The sequence below is a fragment of the Crinia signifera genome, chromosome 2, assembly GCF_055691185.1.
Source record: "Crinia signifera chromosome 2, ASM5569118v1, whole genome shotgun sequence".
NCBI classification, from domain to species: Eukaryota; Metazoa; Chordata; class Amphibia; order Anura; family Myobatrachidae; genus Crinia; species Crinia signifera.
The window spans coordinates 403,518,884-403,542,811 of NC_139218.1; the positions used below are offsets into that span (position 1 = coordinate 403,518,884).

General features: G+C 43.9%; 1 protein-coding gene across 1 annotated transcript in view; it reads left to right on the plus strand.

Moving 5' to 3' along the window:
* Positions 1-23,928, plus strand: part of LOC146058637 (transient receptor potential cation channel subfamily M member 2-like) — a 262,847-nt gene that overhangs the window by 104,883 nt on the left and 134,036 nt on the right. The window contains exons 11-14 of the mRNA XM_083170910.1: positions 10,226-10,558; positions 15,264-15,386; positions 18,653-18,782; positions 18,882-19,027. Of these exons, the coding sequence (XP_083027036.1) occupies positions 10,226-10,558; positions 15,264-15,386; positions 18,653-18,782; positions 18,882-19,027 (732 nt within the window). The remainder of the gene's footprint in view (positions 1-10,225; positions 10,559-15,263; positions 15,387-18,652; positions 18,783-18,881; positions 19,028-23,928) is intronic.

A 23,928-nucleotide genomic window follows, 5' to 3' on the forward strand; every position in this document is an offset into this window, starting at 1 on the left:
CCGGGCTGAACAGTGTTCCGGGATATGTATCTCGCTGGGAGAATGGCAGCATCAAGTACACCCAGGGTGAGCAAGCCCACCACCATTGTTATGTGTTACATACAGTGGTGCAACTGATCCCTTCATCCCCACAAGATGCGTCCTCCCATCCCTGTGCCACCTACTCACCACTGGGCATCCTCCTCATCCCTGTGTGCCACCTACCCACCACAGGGCATCCTCCACATCCCTGTGTGCCACCCACCATGAGGCATCCTCTGATCCCATAATGGCACCCACCCACCACGGGGGCCTTCTCCCATCCTTGTGTGCCCCCCACCACAGGGTATCCTCACATACCCCATGTGCCAGCCACCCACCTCTGGGCATCCTTAAGCCTCTGTGTGCCAGCCACCCACCCACCACGGGGCATCCTTGTGTGTCACCTACTCAACACTGGGCATCCCTATGTACCAGACATAATTCTGGGCATACCTGAATCCCTGTGTGCCACACTCACAGCAACTGACTTCCCTCTGTGCCCCACACACCACTGGCATGTCCACATACATGCATGCCAAACAGCTTCTGTACTGAACGTTGTTTTCTCTCTGTACAGAGCATAATGTGTTTAATGCAGAATTTAAGTACAGATCACTCGCATCACTGAATATATTTGTACTTTATGGAGACCTCTACTAGTGTTCTCCCTGTAAATTATGGATGCATAGGTATTCTATATGTCCTCTTCCTATTCTAAGCCCCTCATCCCTAGGTATGTAGTTATTAGTCCCCTCCCTTTATGAAGTCCCCTGATCACTGGATATATGTGTATTGTACTTGTTCTGGCATAATATGTACTGGGCATTATGATGTGTGGCATGTTGTGTAATGGGCATAACAGTGTGGCATAATGGTGTGCGTAATCCTAGCACAGTGTGTCCAAGTGGGTCTAGCTTGCGCAGTGTGTATAAGTTGCACTATTTTGTGTTGTAATGTAAAATGGTACTATTATGTGGTCATGCCCCTTCCCCACAAAGCCATGTCCTACATTTTTGACACAGACCTTCGGCGTGCACTGTCCCTGTTTCAGGGTTGTCTTTTCTACAATATATCTATTTTGCTTTATGTTAGTTGGCCAATTAATACTTCCCCCTGACCCACAATAACCACAGTGAGGGGTGCCCAAATCTATGTTTGCTTACCCCCCCCAAAAAATAGGCTACAGTTCTTAGAGCTCTAGCCATGCCCCCACAGCAAAAAAAATGGGGATGTAGCCTCGCAGGAGTACCAAGGTAGTAGGTGAACCCCTTTAATTTTGGGCGCGTGCCTTCGGCATGCACAGATGTCCCTTCTCCTCTACTTCCAGTGTTGGGAGGTATGTATGCAACATATTGGACATTGCGGTGTGTGGCATTTTGTGTCTGGGGCATTGTGGTGTGTGGCATAATGTGTAAAGGGCATTTTTTGGTTATTATGCAGATTTTTTTTACTTTAGTAGCTCTTCGGGCGATTTATTTTGTTGCGAGTAGCTCCCGCCCCAAAAAAGGTTGGAGACCACTGTTCTAGTCCATGGTCATGTGCAGAGTGTTATTTAGTTTATCCTCTTACTTGTACCCTGACTCGGTTGGGTCTCTGTGTCACCACAAAAGACCAGGTTGAATCCGAGTACAGGGTGGAGCTAGTCTGTCCTGGAAAGGTGGCATTTAGTGGTGAAGTCTAAAGGTGCCCATACACTAGTATGATTTATCTTCAGATCTGGCTGGTTGGAACAAAAACATGGTTATGGATGAGAGACAGTTTGGCAGTTTTCCAGCATTTCCAAGCAAATGGTCAACTGTCATTTGCGCTTATCCATAGCCAGGATTTTGTTCCAACCAGCCATATCTGAAGATAAGGTACTTGTGTATTTTGGCGGCGCCCGTCGTGGGCATCGTGTGCCTTAACTTTAAGGCACAGGACGCGACGCGATGGACGCGATTTCTCCATAGGCTTCAATGTTAAAATATTTTTAACATTGAACCCGATGGAGAAATCGGGTCCATCGCGTCGCGTCCTGTGCCTTAAAGTTAAGGCACACGACGCGACCGACGCGACCGACACGATTTCTCCATAGGCTTCAATGTTAAAATATTTTTAACATTGAAATACTGTCGGTCGCGTCGGACTTGTGCCATTATAATGGCACAAGATCAAATGTAGTTGATAAAGTCCATGTAACATAGAAAACAATGGGAAATGGGCCAATATGGCCCATTTCTCATTGTATATGGCTCCGTCATGTCCAAATATAAATGCCCCCCATTGTCAGCGGCACCCCAGTATTGACGCCAACCTGAAGCGTGGCGAGCGTAGCGAGCCCGCGAGGGGCGGCGGTACGCGTCCTACGACCTTTTCATACCCCTACTATCCACGTCGGCGTGGAGTTGAGAATAGAATAGTGTGGCGAGCGCAGCGAGCCACCGAGCCCGAAGCGTGGCGAGCGCAGCGAGCCCCGCGAGGGGACACGGATACCTTCACAGGTATCCGCATCCCCACGCGGGCTTCACAGGTGTCCGCGTCCCCTCGCGGGGCTCGCTGCGCTCGCCACGCTTCGGGCTCGGTGGCTCGCTGCGCTCGACACACTATTCTATTCTCAACTCCACGCCGACGTGGATAGTAGGGGTATGAAAAGGTCGGAGGACGCGCACCGCCGCCCCTCGCGGGCTCGCTGCGCTCGCCACGCTTCGGGTTGACGTCAATACTGGGGTGCCGCTCACAATGGGGGGGCAGTTATATTTGGACATGACGGGGACATATACAATGAAAAATGGGCCATATTCCATTTTATTCCATGTAAAATGGACTTTATCAAGTCCATCTTATCTTGTGCCATTATAATGGCACAAGACCGACGCGACCGACACGATTTCAATGTTAAAATATTTTAACATTGAAGCCTATGGAGAAATCGGGTCCATCGCGTCGGTCGCGTCGTGTGCCATGTTAATGCACACGACGCGACGCGATGGACGCGATGGACCCGATTTTTCACACACGATGGACGCGATCCTCATCGTGGGCGCCGCCAAAATACACAAGTACCGAAGATAAATCTGCATGTGTATGGCCACCTTAAGACCTGCACAGGTGCCAGCAGACTCAGGGTATAGTAATAGAGTGAGGGTCAGATGCTGCTGTGGCTTCACCACCTCGGCCACAGGAGCACAGTTCAGGCTGTACTCTCCTTCGTGCAGACCTGCCAGTCAGAGCGAGGGTTAACCCCGGGGCCTGGCTTCTCTTTTATTGTTCTATTGCTTTTTCTTCTTGGGGTTGGTTTTACTCTTTGTGGCTTTGCGTTCTTCGTTTTCCCTTTTAGCTATTTTCATAGCTCTTTTACAAGTTTTATTTAATTCTATGTACTTCATGAACCCCTTATTATTCCCATTAGCCTTGCATTGGCCAGCAAGCATTTCACTTTACTACTTACTTTTTCCCCTTTTAGGGTTTGTCGTAAGGTATGTTTTTGTTCTTAACCCCTTCCTGACAGAGCCAGTTTTTGCCTTCCTGACAGAGCCCTTTTTTTCAAATCTGACATGTATCACTTAAGTGGGGATAACTTTTTTTTGCTTTTACTTATCCCAGTGATTTTGAGATTGTTTTCTCGTGACACATTGTACTTCAAATAAGTGGTAAATTTGGGTCGATACAGTCTGTGTTTTTTTGTGAAAAATACCAAAATGTCGTAAAAAAATGGAAAATTTAGCAATTTGCAAAATGTTAAATTTTCTGCTTGTGAGACAAATAATCATACCACTCAAAATAGTTAATAACTAACATAGACCATATGTCTACTTTATGTTTCCATCATTATTTCAACTTCCTTTTAATTTTTTTGGACACTAGGAGGCTTACAATATGGATAGCAAATTTTCAAATTTTCAAGAAAATTTCAAACACTGATTTTTTTAGGGACCAGTTCAGTTCTGATGTGACTTTGAGGGACTTGTATGTGAGACACCCCCATAAATGATGCCATTTCAAAAACTGCACCCCTCACAGTATTCAAAACAGCATTTTGGAAGTTTGTTAACCCTTTAGGTGTTTCACAGGAATTAAAACAAAGTGTAGGTGAAATTTCAAAATTTCATTTTTTTTGCAGATTTGCAATTTTAATACATTTTTCTAAGGAACACAGTAGATTTTACTAGAGAAATGTGACTAAAAATTGATTCCCCCAATTCTTTTGTTTTCATAAATATCCTATATGTGGCCCTAGTGTGCACGTTGACCAAACCACAGGCTTCATAATAGAAGGAGCACCTACTTGATTTTGGAGCCTCCTTTTTATGAGATTATTTTTTAGGCACCATGTAGGTTTCTAGGCACCATAAGATGCTAAAAGTTAGGAACCCCCCCACAAGTGACCCCATTTTGCAAACTACACCCCTCAGGGAATTCATCTAGGGGTATAGTGTACATTTCAAACCCCCAGGGGTTTCACCAATTGTGGTACAACTGGGCAGTGAAAATGAAAAATTAATTTTTTTACACAAAAATGAAGTTCTGGCTCCAAATTTTTCATTTTCACAAGGAATGAAGGAGACAAAGCACCCCAAAATCTGTGCCCCAATTTCTCCCTAGTACGGCAATGCCTCACATGTGACCAAAAAATACCATTTGGGTGCATGGCAGGACTCAGAAGGGAAGGAGTGATTTTTGGATTTTGCAGCTCAGATTCTGGTGGAATGTTGGTGGGTGCTATGTCGCATTAGCAAGACCCCCGAAGCACCAATACAGTGGAACCCCCCCACAAGTGACCCCATTTTGCAAACTACACCCCTCAGGAAATTCAACTAGGGGTATAGTGTACATTTCAAACCCCCAGGGGTTTCACCAATTTTGATACAACTGGGCTGTGCAAATGAAAAATTACATTTTTTACACAAAAATGCAGTTCTGGCTCAAAATTTTTCATTTTCACAAGGAATGAAGGAGACAAAGCACCCCAAAATCTGTGCCCCAATTTCTCCCGAGTATGTCAATGCCTCACATGTGACCAAAAAATACCAGTTGGGTGCATGGCAGGACTCAGAAGGGAAGGAGTGATATTTGGATTTTGCAGCACAGATTCTGGTGGAATTTTGGTGGGTGCTATGTCGCATTAGCAAGACCCCCAAAGCACCAATACAGTGGAACCCCCCCACAAGTGACCCCATTTTGCAAACTACACCCCTCAGGGAATTCATCTAGGGGTATAGTGTACATTTCAAACCCCCAGGGGTTTCACCAATTTTGATACAACTGGGCAGTGAAAATGAAAAATTACATTTTTTTACACAAAAATGCAGTTCTGGCTCAAAATTTTTCATTTTCATAAGGTATGAAGGAGACAAAGCACCCCAAAATCTGTGCCCCAATTTCTCCCGAGTACGGCAATGCTTCATGTGTGACCAAAAAATGGCAGGACTCAGAAGGGAAGGAGTGATATTTGGATTTTGCAGCACAGATTCTGGTGGAATGTTGGTGGGTGCTATGTCGCATTAGCAAGACCCCCAAAGCACCAATACAGTAGAACCCCCCCACAAGTGACCCCATTTTGCAAACTACACCCCTCAGGGAATTCAACTAGGGGTATAGTGTACATTTCAAACCCCCAGGGGTTTCACCAATTGTGGTACAACTGGGCAGTGAAAATGAAAAATTAAATTGTTTACACAAAAATGCAGTTCTGGCTCAAAATTTTTCATTTTCACAAGGAATGAAGGAGACAAAGCACCCCAAAATCTGTGCCCCAATTTCTCCCGAGTACGGCAATGCCTCATGTTTGACCAAAAAATGGCAGGACTCAGAAGGGAAGGAGTGATATTTGGATTTTGCAGCACAGATTCTGGTGGAATGTTGGTGGGTGCTATGTCGCATTAGCAAGACCCCCAAAGCACCAATACAGTGGAACCCCCCACAAGTGATCCCATTTTGCAAACTACACCCCTCAGGGAATTCATCTAGGGGTATAGTGTACATTTCAAACCCCCAGGGGTTTCACCAATTTTGATACAACTGGGCAGTGAAAATGAAAAATTACATTTTTTTTACATAAAAATGCAGTTCTGGCTCAAAATTTTTCATTTTCAGAAGGTATGAAGGAGAAAAAGCACCCCAAAATCTGTGCCCCAATTTCTCCCGAGTACGGCAATGCCTCACATGTGACCAAAAAATACCAGTTGGGTGCATGGCAGGACTCAGAAGGGAAGGAGTGATTTTTGGATTTTGCGGCTCAGATTCTGGTGGAATGAATGGTGGGTGCTATGTGGCATTAGCAAGACCCCCGAAGCACGGTGAAATTATGAACCTAATAATCCATAGATGTGTGGTATATTTTAAAACACTCCTTTATACATAGGCCGGGTTTGTCGGGGCAAGTGTCACACTGGAAAATAGTTTGCTTTCTTATTCCCTTTTTATAGCAAACTTTGCACCTTTTTTGTGTCCTGCCCTTTTTTCCAGTGGAGGGGATTTCATCAGGAAAATGCTGCCCTGGTACAATACGGGGGCCAGTACTAGAAGTACTGGGGCCCTCTGCCTGCTGGTTCCCAAATATTAGGCCCTTTATGACTTCCTCTTGAAAGTGCATAAATGTCCCCCTCTGGCTGGTAGAACGGAATAGCACGTAAGCGTTATACAGTGCCATCTGGATGATATACACGGCCAGCTTTTTGTACCAGATTTTTGTTTTCCGCAGGGCACTGTACGGCTTCAGTACCTGATCTGAAAGATCCACTCCGCCCATGTACCTATTGTAATCCAGGATACAATAAGGTTTTGAGGTGTGGGTACTGGTACCTCGTACAGGGACGGAGGTGGTACTGTCTCCGTGAATTGTTGTCAGTATAAGGACATCCCTCTTGTCCTTATATTTGACCAACAACATATTTTCGGTGCATATTCCCCTGCTTTCACCCCTTCTCATTACTTGGGCAATGTGCGTTTTTGGGAGGCCTCTTTGGTTCTTGCGCACAGTACCGCAAGCTGCTGTACCTCTTGAACCAAAGGCCTTAAACAGGGGGATGCTGGTGTAAAAGTTATCCACATAGAGGTGATAACCTTTATCCAGGAAGGGGTGCACTAAATCCCAGACAATTTTTCCACTAACACCTACGAGGGAGGGGGGGCATTCTGGCGGTTCAATTCTTGAATCCTTCCCTTCATATACCCTAAACCTGTGGGTGTACCCTGAGGTGCTTTCACACAGCTTATACATTTGTATGCCATACCTTGCCCTCTTACTGGGAAGGTACTGGCGGAATTTAACCCTTCCTTTAAAATGTATAAGGGACTCGTCTATGCAAATGAATTTATCTGGGATGTACATCTCTTCAAATTTGGCACTGAAGTGATCAATGACCGGCCTGACTTTGAATAGCCGGTCAAAGGTGGGATCATCTCTGGGTGGGCACTGTGCATTATCGTTGTAATGCAAAAATGTAGGGATTAACTCAAAACGAGTCCGGGTCATGGCCATACGGTAAAGTGGGGTGCTGTACAGAACATCTGTACTCCAATATTGCCTAATTTCTGGCTTTTTTACTATGCCCATATGAAACACCAGACCCCAAAATGTCATCATCTCTACTGCATCTACAGGGTTCCACCTAGCAAATGATGACGTGGGGTTTTGAGCAATAAACTGCTGGGCATATAAATTAGTTTGGTCCACCATTAAATTTATAAAATCATCAGAGAAAAATAATTTGAAAAAGTCAATTTCTCTGAGACCTGTGGAATCAAATTGGATTCCTGGGATGGCCAAAAACTCAGGAACCTGGGGCTCAAAATTGTCTGGTGGTGGGGTCCATACGAGATCAATTATTGGGGGGGGGGGTCTCAGCTGCTCTACGGGGGCGTCTTTGAGGGGGTCCCTCATCACTAGAGGAGGAAGAGGAGCTTAAGATGAATCCTTCAAATTCCCCGCTTGCCTCACTGGCTGTGTCAGAGTCAGAGGCAAGCATGGCATATGCCTCCTCCGCTGAATACATTCTTCTGGATGACTGGGATGACATTTGGGATGACATTTGGGATGCCATTTTTATTTTTGTGTTTCTGGTAGTGAAATGTTTCAACACGTGTATAGTGTAGGGGGGGGTACAAACTTTATTTCAATGTAGTATGTAGTGTGTAGTGTGTATGTAGTGCAGAAAAAAAAAAAAAAAGGTCCTGCGCCAAAAATTGAGCACAGATGTTGGTCAGTAACGTCCGTCACTGAACAGCGCTCAAAGGCAACAGGAATTTGATCAAAAAAATTTGATCAAAAAAAATTAAAAAAAGACCCCACAGCACCCTCAATAAAAAAAAAAAAAGGTGATCAGTGATGCGACACTGATTACCAGTGAGGGGCAGCAGGTGCACAACCTTTGGTGCAACTGACAGTGCAACTGGCAGGTATATATAAAAAAAAAAACCTCTGCACCCCCAAAAAGTTGCTGATCACCTCAGATATAGTGATCAGCACAAAAGGGGGGGGCAGCAGACACAAAATATAGCACTCTCTGTCACTATCTCTCTCTATCTCTCTCTATTTCTCTCTATCTCTCTCTATCTCTCACTATCTATCACTCTATGACACTGCAGCAGCAGCAGCACTGACAGTTATATATATAAAAAATAACCCCTGCACCCCCAAAAAGTTGCTGGGGGTGCACAAAAGGGGGGCAGCCGACACAAAATATAGCACTCTCTATCACTATCTCTCTCTATCTCTCTCTATCTATCACTCTATGACACTGCAGCAGCAGCACTGACAGTTATATATATATAAAAAATAACCCCTGCACCCCCAAAAAGTTGCTGGGGGTGCACAAAAGGGGGGCAGCAGACACAAAATATAGCACTTTCTATCACTATCTCTCTCTATCTCTCTATCTCTCACTATCTATCACTCTATGACACTGCAGCAGCAGCACTGACAGGTATATATATATAAAAAAAAACCCTGCGCCCCCAAAAAGTTGCTGATCAGTTAATTTATACTGATCAGCACAAAAGGGGGGGGGGGCAGCAGTCAGTTGCACACGCAGTACAGCTGTATATATATAAAAAATATATAGCACAATCTGTCACTATCTCTCTATCTCTCTCTATCTCTCTATCTATAACTCTATCACACTGCAGCAGCACAAAATATAGCACTCTCTGTCACTAGCCCTCTCTATCTCTCTCTCTCTATCTCTCTCTATCTATAACTCGAACACACTGCAGCAGCACAGCAGCACAACACAGCACAGCACAACACAGGAAGTCACAAGAAGTAACAAGATCCAGGAACGCTACAAGCAGTGATCAGGTAAGTGTTTGCAAGGATCAGGTCAGTATATCGCGGCAGATAGGCACGGTGACCGCACTGCACGCAATTCCAGACCGGAATGGCGTCTGCAGTGCAGTCACCGTTAGTTTAAATCACCCTCCATGGCTGTGATTGGTTCGTCGGTCCGACGAACCAATCACGGCCTTTGGGGGCGGGTTGGGTGAGGTGGGGTGACACCAGTGTCACCCTTACACCCCGTGGTGATTGGTGCTGTACTTTACAGCACCAATCACCTCCGATCCCGTGTCATCGGCGAACGTTATTCGCCGGTGACACAGAAAACGCTGTGAATGGCTGTTCACACTGAACAGCCAATCACAGCGATCGCCGACGGGGGGGCGGCATCGCAGCCCCCCTGGGCATGCAGGGACATGTCTGCTGTCAGGGACAGCAGACATGTTTAAACTGTCACCGCGTCTATAGACGCGGTGACAGTTTAAAGCCATGACGTACATTTACGCCATGTGTCGGGAAGTACATCCCGGCCATGACGTAAATGTACGTCAAATGTCGGGAAGGGGTTAATTGTGCTACTGACTTCTTACTTGATCTACTTTTTCTCTCCGACCCCCCAATACTGTATAATGGAGGGTAAGAGACCCTCTATTCTGGCTGTCTAACCATAGTTTCTTACAATAACCCCCCACAGCTAGTTTAAATATTTATTATATATATTCTAGTGTTGTTGTTGTTATCATTATAATTATTTTTATTGTAGTTATTATTACTACGTTTTCAAAGTAAGGATGTATTTTGATCATATAATGCGTAGGCTTTTTTGCTGCCTCCAGATTACCATTACCAGAACGTCCCGGGCACATCCATGTTACAGTACCATGTTCAGTGATGAATATTACAATGTCCTAGTTTTCATAGCACTATGTAATAGATTGTTCTGTTTTGCAGCCCACTGATCTATACCCGAGTCTAATGGTTGCATTAATTGAAGATAAACCTGCCTTCGTTCACCTCTTCCTGGACCATGGAGTGTGTCTTCCGGAGTTCCTCACCAGGGACAGGCTCATATACTTGTACAATAACACCGACCCATCCACTCTGATTTACATCAAACTAGAGAGACTGGCCACTGCTGGAGGATTAGTGGGAATTTCTCAATCCACTGTTGGTCTTCATTATGTGTCCAGGATTCTGCAACATCTTCTGGGAAGCTTGATTGAGCCATTGTACCCAGGTGCCCCATATCGTCACACACGAAGCATGCTTAATGAAAACATCACGGTGAGTGTAACAGGCTGAGGATAGCAGGGTAGATGTAACAGGTGCAATAGGCTAAATGTCAAAGGCTGGGAATATATATATATATAATATCTCATGTAATGTCCTGAAGAAGAGCCTAGGCCTCGAAACGGCGTAGACATGTAATAAAATTTACTATGCATTATGGAGTCTCAGAGTGTTGCTAAATATTGGAGAGTGTGTGTATATGTGTGTGTATATATATATATATATATATATATATATATATATATATATATATATATAAATAGTCAGGGCCGGCTCCAGGCCTCCTAGTGCCCTGAGCGAAGTTTCAAAGCCCTCACCCCTGGTTGTGGATGCGGCCTTTGACGGATACAGGGGGAGGCAGGTGGTACCTGGCCATTGTGGGGTCCGGGCAGCATGAAGCACCCGGGGGCTGTGGGTGCAGAGGCGGAGTGGCCAGTCCGCAGTGTCCAGGAAACAATGAAGGAGCGGACACTGCAGACAGCAGCGGCAGAATTTGAAAATTCAAAAGATAGGCTGGCCTCGGCTGCTGATTGGCTGGGATAGAGAGGACTCTCTGCCAATCAGTGGCCATTCTTTAGAATTTTCAGATTCTACCACTGTTTGGACTCTGAGCGCATGTGAGACTTTTCCATTTTGTCTTTGGCAATCTACCACTGATGTCAGCAGTGTCAGCTCCTTCAGCGCTTCCCAGACACGGCAAACTGACCACTCTGCCACTTCATTCTGCCAGGACCCCATGCAACCCAGTTACCACCTGCCTCCCCCGTAACCGTCCCTGACTGAGGCTGCCCTTAGGAATCAGCGCCCAGCATGGTCGCTCCTACGGAGCGTCCCTCCAGCCGACCAAATACACGATTTCCATGGGTCGTGTGATGCATTGTGTGTGTCTTGAGTGCACATCTGGAGGTGTTTCGGGGTGATGCGCGGTCCTGCGAGTCGTGAGGTCGATCCTGTGATCTTATATGCTGCATGGAAGATCTGAAGATGCTGCTAATAACCAGTATGCTGGAGTTGAAGATCTTTACATAGATCTTATGTGAAGTAGCACACTTCGGATGTATCGTGTGTCTGGGAAGCTGCCGGGGAACTTGTGTGATGAATCAGATGTGATGCTGGTCGTCCTGATGTATGGCTGGTTTAAGAATCTGAAGTGTAGCTAGTTGGGTGTAACAGGCTGATTGTCATAGGCTTTATAACGGGTTAGATGTAACAGTCTGGGGTAATAGGGTGTGTAACAGGCAAGATGTACCAAGCTGGAATGAACAGGCTAGGTTTAACAGACTGGGGGCGAAATGTAATAGGGTGCGATTTTTAGACTAAAAAAAAATCGCACCAAATCGCACCTTTAAAAATCGCATTTTTTGCCGCGAATTCGCATATGTAATGAGATGCGAATTAGCGGCAAAAAAATGCGATTTGCCGCGATTTGCCGCGATTTTTAGTCATGAAAATGTGCGCATTTTCAGTCATGAAAATGTGCGCATTTTTATAAATGCGCTTTTGTGCAAAAAAAAAAAAGTTAAAAAAAAAACGGCGTGGGGTCCCCCCTCCTAAGCATAACCAGCCCCGGGCTCATTGAGCCGGACCTGGTTCCAAAAATACGGGGGGACAAAAAGCATAGGGGTCCCCCGTATTTCTGAAACCAGCCCCGGACTCTTGGACCGGTCCTGGTTCCAAAAATACGGGGGACAAAAAATCTGGGGGTCCCCCGTATTTTGAAACCAGCACCGGGCTCCAACAGCCCGCGGTGTCATGCCACAGCCGGGGGACACTTTTTATACAAGGTCCCCCGGCCAAAACATGAGCACCGTGGCTGGTCAGCCTTGGACGGGGTACCTGGAGGAGTGGGGACCCCCCCAATAAAGGGGTCCCCCCCCCCCCAGGCTTCACCCGTCCAGGGCTGAAGCCCGGGGCTGTCACCGGCGTCCGTGGCCAGTGGACGCCGGCCTGATAGGGTTAAATCCATCATACATATCATTACATTGCTTTTTACCGGCGAACTACAAGTGCCAGCAGACCTCCCCCGCATGCTGGGACTTGGAGAACCACAAGTCCCAGCATGCAGGGCATTAATGGGCCCGCTGGGACTTGTAGTCCACCTGTAAAAAGAATGTTTATAAAAAACACACACACAGAGAAGTACAAGTTTATTACACACACACACCTCAATTTTACACCAGCATACTTACCATTCCTGGATCCAGCGCTGGTCTGGCTGCTTCACAGCCGGCTCCCCCCGCACTGACAGGCAGCGGGGAGAACCGGCTTTCTCCGTTGCCTGTCACCGGCTTTCTCCGTAGCTTCTGTAGCGCTGTCCCAGTGCTACAGAGGCTGAGAGCGCGATTGGCTGAGCTACAGTATGCGTCTCCATGGAGACGCATAGCTCAGCCAATCAGGACTGAGCTATGCGTCTCCATGGAGACGCATACTGTAGCTCAGCCAATCACGCTCTCAGCCTCTGTAGCACTGGGACAGCGCTACAGAAGCTACGGAGAAAGCCGGTGACAGGCAACGGAGAAAGCCGGTTCTCCCCGCTGCCTGTCAGTGCGGGGGGAGCCGGCTGTGAAGCAGCCAGACCAGCGCTGGATCCAGGAATGGTAAGTATGCTGGTGTAAAATTGAGGTGTGTGTGTGTAATAAACTTGTACTTCTCTGTGTGTGTGTTTTTTATAAACATTCTTTTTACAGGTGGACTACAAGTCCCAGCGGGCCCATTAATGCCCTGCATGCTGGGACTTGTGGTTCTCCAAGTCCCAGCATGCGGGGGAGGTCTGCTGGCACTTGTAGTTCGCCGGTAAAAAGCAATGTAATGATATGTATGATGGATTTAACCCTATCAGGCCGGCGTCCACTGGCCACGGACGCCGGTGACAGCCCCGGGCTTCAGCCCTGGACGGGTGAAGCCTGGGGGGGGGGGACCCCTTTATTGGGGGGGTCCCCACTCCTCCAGGTACCCCGTCCAAGGCTGACCAGCCACGGTGCTCATGTTTTGGCCGGGGGACCTTGTATAAAAAGTGTCCCCCGGCTGTGGCATGACACCGCGGGCTGTTGGAGCCCGGTGCTGGTTTCAAAATACGGGGGACCCCCAGATTTTTTGTCCCCCGTATTTTTGGAACCAGGACCGGTCCAAGAGTCCGGGGCTGGTTTCAGAAATACGGGGGACCCCTATGCTTTTTGTTCCCCCGTATTTTTGGAACCAGGTCCGGCTCAATGAGCCCGGGGCTGGTTATGCTTAGGAGGGGGGACCCCACGCCGTTTTTTTTTTTATAAAAACACTTTTACACATTTTTATTAACAGAACCATGCACAGATCTCAATGATCTGTGCATGGTTCTGTCAAATTCGCCTGTCAGAACCTGGTCTATTTTTTTTGCGATTTTTGGTAACATTGACCAAAAATCGCACCCTATTACATTTGCGAGTTGTATACTTTATAATGGGAAAACATCTGGATGCGAATTGAAATGTGACTAAAAATCGCACTTCTAAAAGTGCGATTTCGCGGTAAAAAGTGCGATTTTTTACCGCGATTTTCAACCTATTAAATGTGCGATTTTCGGAAAATGTGCGATTTCGTCCGTTTTTGACCAAAAATCGCACATGTCTAAAAAATCACACCCTATTACATTTCGCCCTGGATGTAATAGCCTGAGTGTGTACAAATATATAGAGCTAGAAGAATCTTCTCATGAGGACACTTGTGCTTGATTACTGGGGTTCCTTGATCATGGTACATGAAGGTCTCCTCCCTGTATTACTACACCATGCACAGAAGATATATGGAGCAGCATAGGCGTGCGCACATTGAGTGCTAAGGGTGCACAGGCACCTCCTAATGCTGTGCCCCAACACTTATTGCTGCTAGTAATACCAGCAATACCTTTTACCAAATAATTTTGCTTTTTAGACCTGTATTCCATTAAAATAAGCGCCCATCAATCAATTATGAGTGTTTTGCATTATTAATTGTATTACACCATTGTTATATCTCTAAATAGAGTACCTGCGTCATCCAGATATGATTTTGACTGTATTTGCATGTACTGTTACACAGAGAAATTAGAAGATTAAAACTGAAATAGGCCGGAGATTATGGTGTGGCTGAGACGTTTTATATTGTAGTGAGTGCACGCCTGATTGGCAGTGTTATGCTGTGTACACACTAGTACAATCTGCATAAGATCCAGATGCGATTACAATTTAGACTATCTGCATACAATTTAGACTATATAGTGCAGATCTGCACTATATAGACAGGGCAGCCAAGACTTTCTGGTTAAGATATGGGAGCGCGCATCTTGAACACATCTGGATCGCTTGGGATAAAACCCATACAATCTGCATGAGATCCAGATAAGATTTTGACTATATAGTCAAAATCTTATCTGGATCTTACGCAGATTGTATCAGTGTGTACACAGCATTAGACATGCCCAATAGGTGGTGATAGGCACACCGCTTTGACAGTGCACCCCCTAATAAAATGTGCTGCGCACGCCTATGTGGAGCAGATACATTGGATCTATCTGCTGTCCTTAGCTGTACAGACGTGTATAGAAGCCAGACTAAGAGTAATACAATGTCTGCCGTCTGATCACAGACATGATGCTAATTAGTGATTAGTAATTAGGAAGAAGATTAATTTACATTATTGCTGCTTCACGGATCATGTATTGTCCCCTATTACATTACATTCTCAGGTGAACGAGATGGTGGAGGTGATGGATGGAGACCAACAGCTTCTGAAATACCCAGCACGTGACCTTCTCATCTGGTGCATTGTCCAGCATCGGGCAGAGCTGTCAGAGATCTTCTGGAACCTGGTACTAGTATACAGTATATGTCTCATTACACTGATAGTACTTACAGTATACACCAGTAGATGTCTCATTACACTGATAGTACTTACAGTAGAGACCAGTAGGTGTCTCATTACACTCATAGTACTTACAGTATAGACCAGTAGGTGTCTCATTACACACATAGTACTTACAGTATAGACCAGTAGGTGTCTCATTACACACATAGTACTTACAGTATAGACCAGTAGGTGTCTCATTACACACATAGTACTTACAGTATAGACCAGTAGGTGTCTCATTACACACATAGTACTTACAGTATAGACCAGTATATGTCTCATTACACTCATAGTACTTACAGTATAGACCAGTAGGTGTCACATTACACTGATAGTACTTACAGTATAGACCAGTAGGTGTCTCATTACACACATAGTACTTACAGTATAGACCAGTAGGTGTCTCATTACACACATAGTACTTACAGTATAGACCAGTAGGTGTCTCATTACACTGATAGTACTTACAGTGTAGACCAGTAGGTGTCTCATTACACTCATAGTACTTACAGTGTAGACCAGTAGGTGTCTCATTACACTCATAGTACTTACAGTGTAGACCAGTAGGTGTCTCATTACACACATAGTACTTACAGTATAGACCAGTAGGTGTCTCATTACACTCATAGTACTTACAGTGTAGACCAGTAGGTGTCTCATTACACTCATAGTACTTACAGTATAGACCAGTAGGTGTCTCATTACACTCATAGTACTTACAGTATAGACCAGTAGGCGTCTCATTACACTCATAGTACTTACAGTATAGACCAGTAGGCGTCTCATTACACTCATAGTACTTACAGTATAGACCAGTAGGTGTCTCATTACACTGATAGTACTTACAGTATAGACCAGTAGGTGTATCATTACACACATAGTACTTACAGTATAGACCAGTAGGTGTCTCATTACACTCATAGTACTTACAGTATAGACCAGTAGGTGTCTCATTACACACATAGTACTTACAGTATAGACCAGTAGGTATCTCATTACACTGATAGTACTTACAGTGTAGACCAGTAGGTGTCTCATTACACTCATAGTACTTACAGTGTAGACCAGTAGGTGTCTCATTACACTCATAGTACTTACAGTATAGACCAGTAGGTGTCTCATTACACTCATAGTACTTACAGTATAGACCAGTAGGCGTCTCATTACACTCATAGTACTTACAGTATAGACCAGTAGGCGTCTCATTACACTCATAGTACTTACAGTATAGACCAGTAGGTGTCTCATTACACTCATAGTACTTACAGTATAGAAAAGTAGGTGTCTCATTACACTCATAGTACTTACAGTGTAGACCAGTAGGCGTCTCATTACACACATAGTTCTTACAGTGTAGACCAGTAGATGTCTAATTACACACATAGTACTTACAGAGTAGACCAGTAGGTGTCTCATTACACTCATAGTACTTACAGTATAGACCAGTAGGTGTCTCATTACACTCATAGTACTTACAGCGTAGACCAGTAGATGTCTCATTACACTCATAGTACTTACAGTATACACCAGTAGGTGTCTCATTACACTCATAGTACTTACAGAGTAGACCAGTAGGTGTCTCATTACACACATAGTACTTACAGTATAGACCAGTAGGTGTCTCATTACACACATAGTACTTACAGTATAGACCAGTAGGTGTCTCATTACACACATAGTACTTACAGTGTAGACCAGTAGGTGTCTCATTACACTCATAGTACTTACAGTATATACCAGTAGGTGTCTCATTACACACATAGTACTTACAGTATAGACCAGTAGGTGTCTCATTACACTCATAGTACTTACAGTATAGACCAGTAGGTGTCTCATTACACTCATAGTACTTACAGTATAGACCAGTAGGTGTCTCATTACACTCATAGTACTTACAGTATAGACCAGTAGATGTCTCATTACCTCATAGTACTTACAGTGTAGATCAGTAGCTGTCTCATTACACTCATAGTACTTACAGTATAGACCAGTAGGTGTCTCATTACACACATAGTACTTACAGTATAGACCAGTAGGTGTCTCATTACACTCATAGTACTTACAGTATAGACCAGTAGGTGTCTCATTACACTCATAGTACTTACAGTGTAGACCAGTAGGTGTCTCATTACACTCATAGTACTTACAGTATACACCAGTAGATGTCTCATTACACTCATAGTACTTACAGTATAGACCAGTAGGTGTCTCATTACACACATAGTACTTACAGTATAGACCAGTAGGTGTCTCATTACACTCATAGTACTTACAGTGTAGACCAGTAGGAGTCTCATTACACACATAGTACTTACAGTGTAGACCAGTAGGTGTCTCATTACACACATAGTACTTACAGTATAGACCAGTAGGTGTCTCATTACACACATAGTACTTACAGTGTAGACCAGTAGGAGTCTCATTACACACATAGTACTTACAGTGTAGACCAGTAGGTGTCTCATTACACTCATAGTACTTACAGTGTAGACCAGTAGGTGTCTCATTACACACATAGTACTTACAGTATAGACCAGTAGGTGTCTCATTACACACATAGTACTTACAGTGTAGACCAGTAGGAGTCTCATTACACACATAGTACTTACAGTGTAGACCAGTAGGTGTCTCATTACACACATAGTACTTACAGTGTAGACCAGTAGGTGTCTCATTACACTCATAGTACTTACAGCGTAGACCAGTAGATGTCTCATTACACTCATAGTACTTACAGTATAGACCAGTAGGTGTCTCATTACACACATAGTACTTACAGTATAGACCAGTAGATGTCTCATTACACTCATAGTACTTACAGTATAGACCAGTAGGTGTCTCATTACACACATAGTACTTACAGTATAGACCAGTAGGTGTCTCATTACACTCATGGTACTTACAGTGTAGACCAGTAGGTGTCTCATTACACTCATAGTACTTACAGTGTAGACCAGTAGATGTCTCATTACACTCATAGTACTTACAGTGTAGACCAGTAGGTGTCTCATTACACACATAGTACTTACAGTATAGACCAGTAGATGTCTCATTACACTCATAGTACTTACAGTATAGAACAGTAGATGTCTCCGTACACTCATAGTACTTACAGTGGAGACCAGTAGGTGTCCCATTATACCCGTAGCTGTACCAGACATTTGTACTGCTCCATGTTTTGGGGTGACCATGTGACCAGTGTTGTAAGTAGTCTCCTGCTTCCTACAGACTCAGGACTGTGTAGCTGGTGCCCTTGTTTGCACTAAGATCCTGAGATCTCTGGCTAAGGACGAAGAGGACAGAGCCAACACTGAGGAGATGACGTCTCTAGCTGATAAGTACGAGGGGCGCGCTGTGGGTAAGAGAATCTCTATATCCCAATAAAGTTACAGTATTATATGTGGTTCATTTTATGACGTCCAACTTCTTTTCCTTATTATCTTTCCTTACTGGTTAGGAGTTTTTTCTGAATGTTATTCTGATGATGAGGAAGGAGCTGAAACTCTCCTGACTCAGGTGTCCGCAGAATGGGGCAATGCCACCATATTAGAACTTGCTCAGGAAGCCGACGCTCAGAGATTTATGTCGAACTTTGGTATTCAGGTTGGTTGAATCTTTTTTTTTTTTTTACTTAATTTCAAATTGTTTCACCATTGTCTATGTGAGAATCATCAGAACAGAGAAATATGTACAATTGTGCAGGATAATCCAAAGCTGCTCTGAACACTGAACAAGTTACACCACAACAAAAGAAATAAATCAGTGTCCCTGGGCGCTAAGGTTGGAGAGGTATAAGACAATGACACTTACACTTTTAGTGAATCATAAAGAGAAGCCTCTCCTGTGGTTGGAGATAGTCTGCATCACAATTTTCCAAAGGATTATATGATTCACTTTTGTTCCTTGGCGCTTTCTAGAAAAGAAATGAAATAGTGCAACACCTTTGCAAACAGGGGTGAACAATTTATTCAATGATTTCACTCACAAAGGTAGGGTAAAACAAGCGTATTATCACCAGCCGGTGATAAAACATGGAGGGTCTCACCAACCACTGCCTGTGGTTCCGAATTAGGATGCCAGAAAAAGGGTCCTTTCTTAGCTGAAACTTTGTATGGATACAAGCAGGTTGGATGGTCCTCCCAAGGTAGTGTTACTGTCCTCCAGCCACGGGTACAGTTGCTCAATGCATTTCAGACCTTCTGGTCCTTCATCAGGAGAATACTGTAGCCCGTGGCTGTAGCTGTTTAAATAGGAGAAAACAGCGCCAAATTCCGGCACTTGGTCACGCTGACCGGAACCGGAAGTGCGTCATGCATCCGCTTTCCGGAAGCTTGCGTTTCAGCAGGCCCGGAAGCATGCGTTCCATGTGGCGGAACTAAGCGCAAAGGGTAAGCTTCCTGTGCTCAACTCTCTATTTGCGCTCCAGCTGAGCCGGAAGTGTGCGTTTCATCTGGAGACAACAACCGAATCAGGATTACATGTTAACAAATGCAATAAATGTTCATGTGGTCCATCTTTTCTTTTAGATTCGTGGAACTGGTCCCAATGTAAAGTGCAGATGCTTGGAAGACAACCTTTTAGATTGCACTTGATAGTCCCAATAATTGTCCATAGCAGCAGGCACAAAGTCCATACATAAAACGAATACAAAATAAAATAGTAATTAAAAGCATGATATACTCAGGGATAAAATACAGATAAAAACACCTATAAGAACCATTTGACCTCAAAATCACCATTGAGACCATTAGGAACTAAAGTTTTTAATTTAAAAATCCATTTCATCTCAGTTTGTGCAAGTTTAGTTTCAATATTTGTATTTCGCCAGGTAGATGCAACCTGTTCTAAACCTCCAAAAGATTTTACTGTAGTTCACATTCTTTTGAGTTGTGGATCTCTTTACAATGGGCAGATAGTGTATGGGTTAAAAACCCTTTCCTGATGTTATACACATGTTCTGCTAAACGTGGTTTAAGATTTCTGGTGGTTTTACCCACATAGAATAATCCACACTTGCACTCTATAAAATAAATCACATTTTTTGAGTTGCATGTAATGAATTCATTCATTTTAAAATCAATGCCATTAATGGTGATTTCTTTGACTTTACTTGGTCCTTTTACAGTTCTACAGAGAAGAGAGATTCCACATCTGTGAAAACCTTTAGTGCGGTCACTGGTTCTGGGGATGACCTCCAGACAACTTTTGACCAACTTCTCCTTGAGAGAGGCAGCTTTTCTATATATATAAAGCTGGGATATTTTGGAATCTGGTGACCTATAACTAGGTCATTTCTCAAAATTTTCCAGTTCCTTTTAAAAATGCTTTCAATCTTTTTGAATTCAGGATTATAATCTGTGATAAAAGACCATTCATTATTTTTCGGGTTCTTTTCCTTATTTTTATCCTTTAATAAATCTATCGACAAGATCTACTTTGGTTTTTGCCAACTCTAGGGCTTTACCTTCATAGCCTTTTATCATAAAACAATTGGACATCTCTTATCTGTTCCTCATAAACATCTTTTTCAAAACAGTTACGTTTAACTCGTAAGAATTGGCCGTACGGGATTCCCTCCAGCCAATTTCTATGATGTTGACTGTTGCGCTCAATATAGCTGTTTGAATCCGTTGACTTAATATGATTACTAGTACAAATTCTATTCTCCTGGGTATATATTTTCAAATCTAATAACAATTTATAATGGGACCAATTCCGCAAATCTAAAAGAAAAGATGGACCACATGAACATTTATTGCTTTTGTTAACATGTAATCCTGATTCGGTTGTTGTCTCCAGTTGAAACGCACACTTCCGGCTCAGCTGGAGCACAAAGAGATGTGAGAATCATAGTCCATCCACCAATAGCTTGTTCCGGTGTTATAAAAAATCAACTGATGTCCTGTTCCCTGACAAGTCACCTACTGCATCCAGTCACCAACCTCTGTGACTGGATCAGTATTGATTACTCTCGTACAGAGTGCAAGCCTGTGAGCAGGGTCCTCTGCCCTATCTGATGGGGTAACTTAGTCTTTTAAAAACAACATAGTTATCAAAAGTGCAAATGAAAATATTGTTACTATACATACACACACATATACACACACACACAGACACACACACACACACACACACACACACACACACACATCGAGGCAAAATCTTGACAGAGAAATAAGTGTTGACGTTTCAGCTGTCTTCCTGTCATTTTTTAGAGATATTGTATGACAGTTCTGCAGAATGATACTCAATCTCCGTAATTTCCCATTATCCCTGGCAACCCTGTACAACCAGCTAAGTGGGTTATGGTCGGTAATTACCGTGATGTTGATGTAAAGATACGGCTGCAGCTTGTGCAGTGCTCACACAATAGCTAGGTATTCCTTCTCATTACTGACATATGCCACCCCATGTGTAGCAGGACTGGGTGCTCTCTCCCCTTCCCACCTACTCTACTGGGGACCGCTCCAGATTATAGTTAGATGTTTGGGTCTGCCTACTATCCTGGGCATTGTGCACCATGGGGGGCACCATGATAAGAGCGGGTTTGGGAGAGGGAGGGGGGGTGTTAGTGGTGCCAGTATACATGCTAAGAGAGCAGTGAGAGAGAGAGTAGACCAGAGATAGGGCAGAAAATAGGCCCTGACATTTACAGTACACAGGCCCACCTTGGGGACAAAAGTGAAGGATGTAGTGCGCGTGCCAAAGGCGCGCTCTGGAAAAGGGGGTGTGGCCACTTGAGAGGCGGTGTGTCCTTGAGTGTAGTGTACCACACCATATATAACTTTCACATATTATGCAACAAAATACTAGACCCCATTATACTTGCCCCTTACACATGATGCCAAATGGATTGTGCCAAAATTCACATAATGCCACACAGATTAAGTCAAAGATTCACAATATGCTTTATAAATAGGGACATTGTGCACCAAAGGCACGCATTAAAAATTTGCACCATAATGTCCATTACGTATTATGCCAAACACCATAATGCCTATTAAAAATTATGCTACATAAGTGCTTCTTACCTACATGCTCATTGTCAGGGGTTCCATGCTCGTTGCCATGTGGGATTACATGCTCATTGCCAAGGGGGAATACATGCTCGCGGTAAATGGGGGACAGCCGCCACCAGGCAGAAGTGATAGCCACTGACAGTGGCAGAGCCTGGCTGTATTTAGAGCACTGCAGGTCCTGGCTATTTGAAATAATACCCCTTTCACATCAGAAACTGCAGGGATTTACCCGGGAATATGGTCCCATGATCATGCAGGGACATTCCCGGGCTGGCCTCTTTTCACCAGCCTAGCCCCTGCATTTTCTGGTGTGAGGGGGAGAGAAAGCCACCCCCCACCCCCCACACCTTTAACTGGCTATATTGTTTAACGGTATATATCTTCAGAACCAACTGACCCATTTACATTGGACTAGTATTATATTGAAGAACTTTTGAGTGGGCTTCAAATGATTTTGGTCCCATGAAACTGGGCTGTTTGATTCCAGAGAAATCTGCCCTCAAAGAACGTGAACAGCCATGAAATTACATTTCAAAAATTAAAAAAAAAAAAAATAGTTTACCCGCAATATCTCGGGTAACTAGAGGGAGGAAGATTCAGGGGAAATGTGAGGAAGAATTACTTCACAGAAAGAGTAGTAGATAAGTGGAATAGCCTCCCATCAGAGGTGGTAGACGCAAATACAGTAGTACAATGTAAACATGCTTGGGATAAGCATATTGATATCCTTACAAAGAAATAAGGATCAAATATGGTTTGAGGTAACATGTTTAAAAAAGGGGCAGACTAGATGGGCCAAGTGGTTCTTATCTGCCGTCACATTCTATGTTTCTATGTAACCAAGTAGAGGTGTCAACTAAAAACCAACAAACTGATAACGCAAAAAACCCTAACATAAAATAAATTGTGTGTTCACAAATCCCTAAGCAGAGTCTAGGGGGATCCATGTTCGCTACAGTATGTGTGAGTCTGACACTTCTGTTCTGTAATTGTAGAGAAGTAATCATTAAATGTGTCACAGACCTCTCCTGATACGCCAGTCTGAGCAGCACCAGCCGTGACTTGGGATCACACGGGGTCATACATATAAGGAATACTGCCACCCGCACTTCCACTCTGCACGAGGTACACACTGCTCGCACCTGAACACACAATACAACATGGAATAACTGGTTGCCGTGGCCACATTAGGCCTCAATCATAAGAAGCTCAGAATCAGAGCTAGAAATATTAATTATTTATTTCTAAGATTTCTTCCGAGCTTTAGTTACAACAATGGTTACAAAGATGCTTAAATTATATATATATATATATATATATATATATATATATATATATATATATATATATATATATATTTTTAAGAACACCAACAGAGGAATACAATCTCAAGAAAATAAAAGGAAAAAAGATACAAAAAAAAACTAACTTAAACCGTAGTTCTGCTCTGGGGGACCTTCACACAATATGAGATAAGGTCATTTC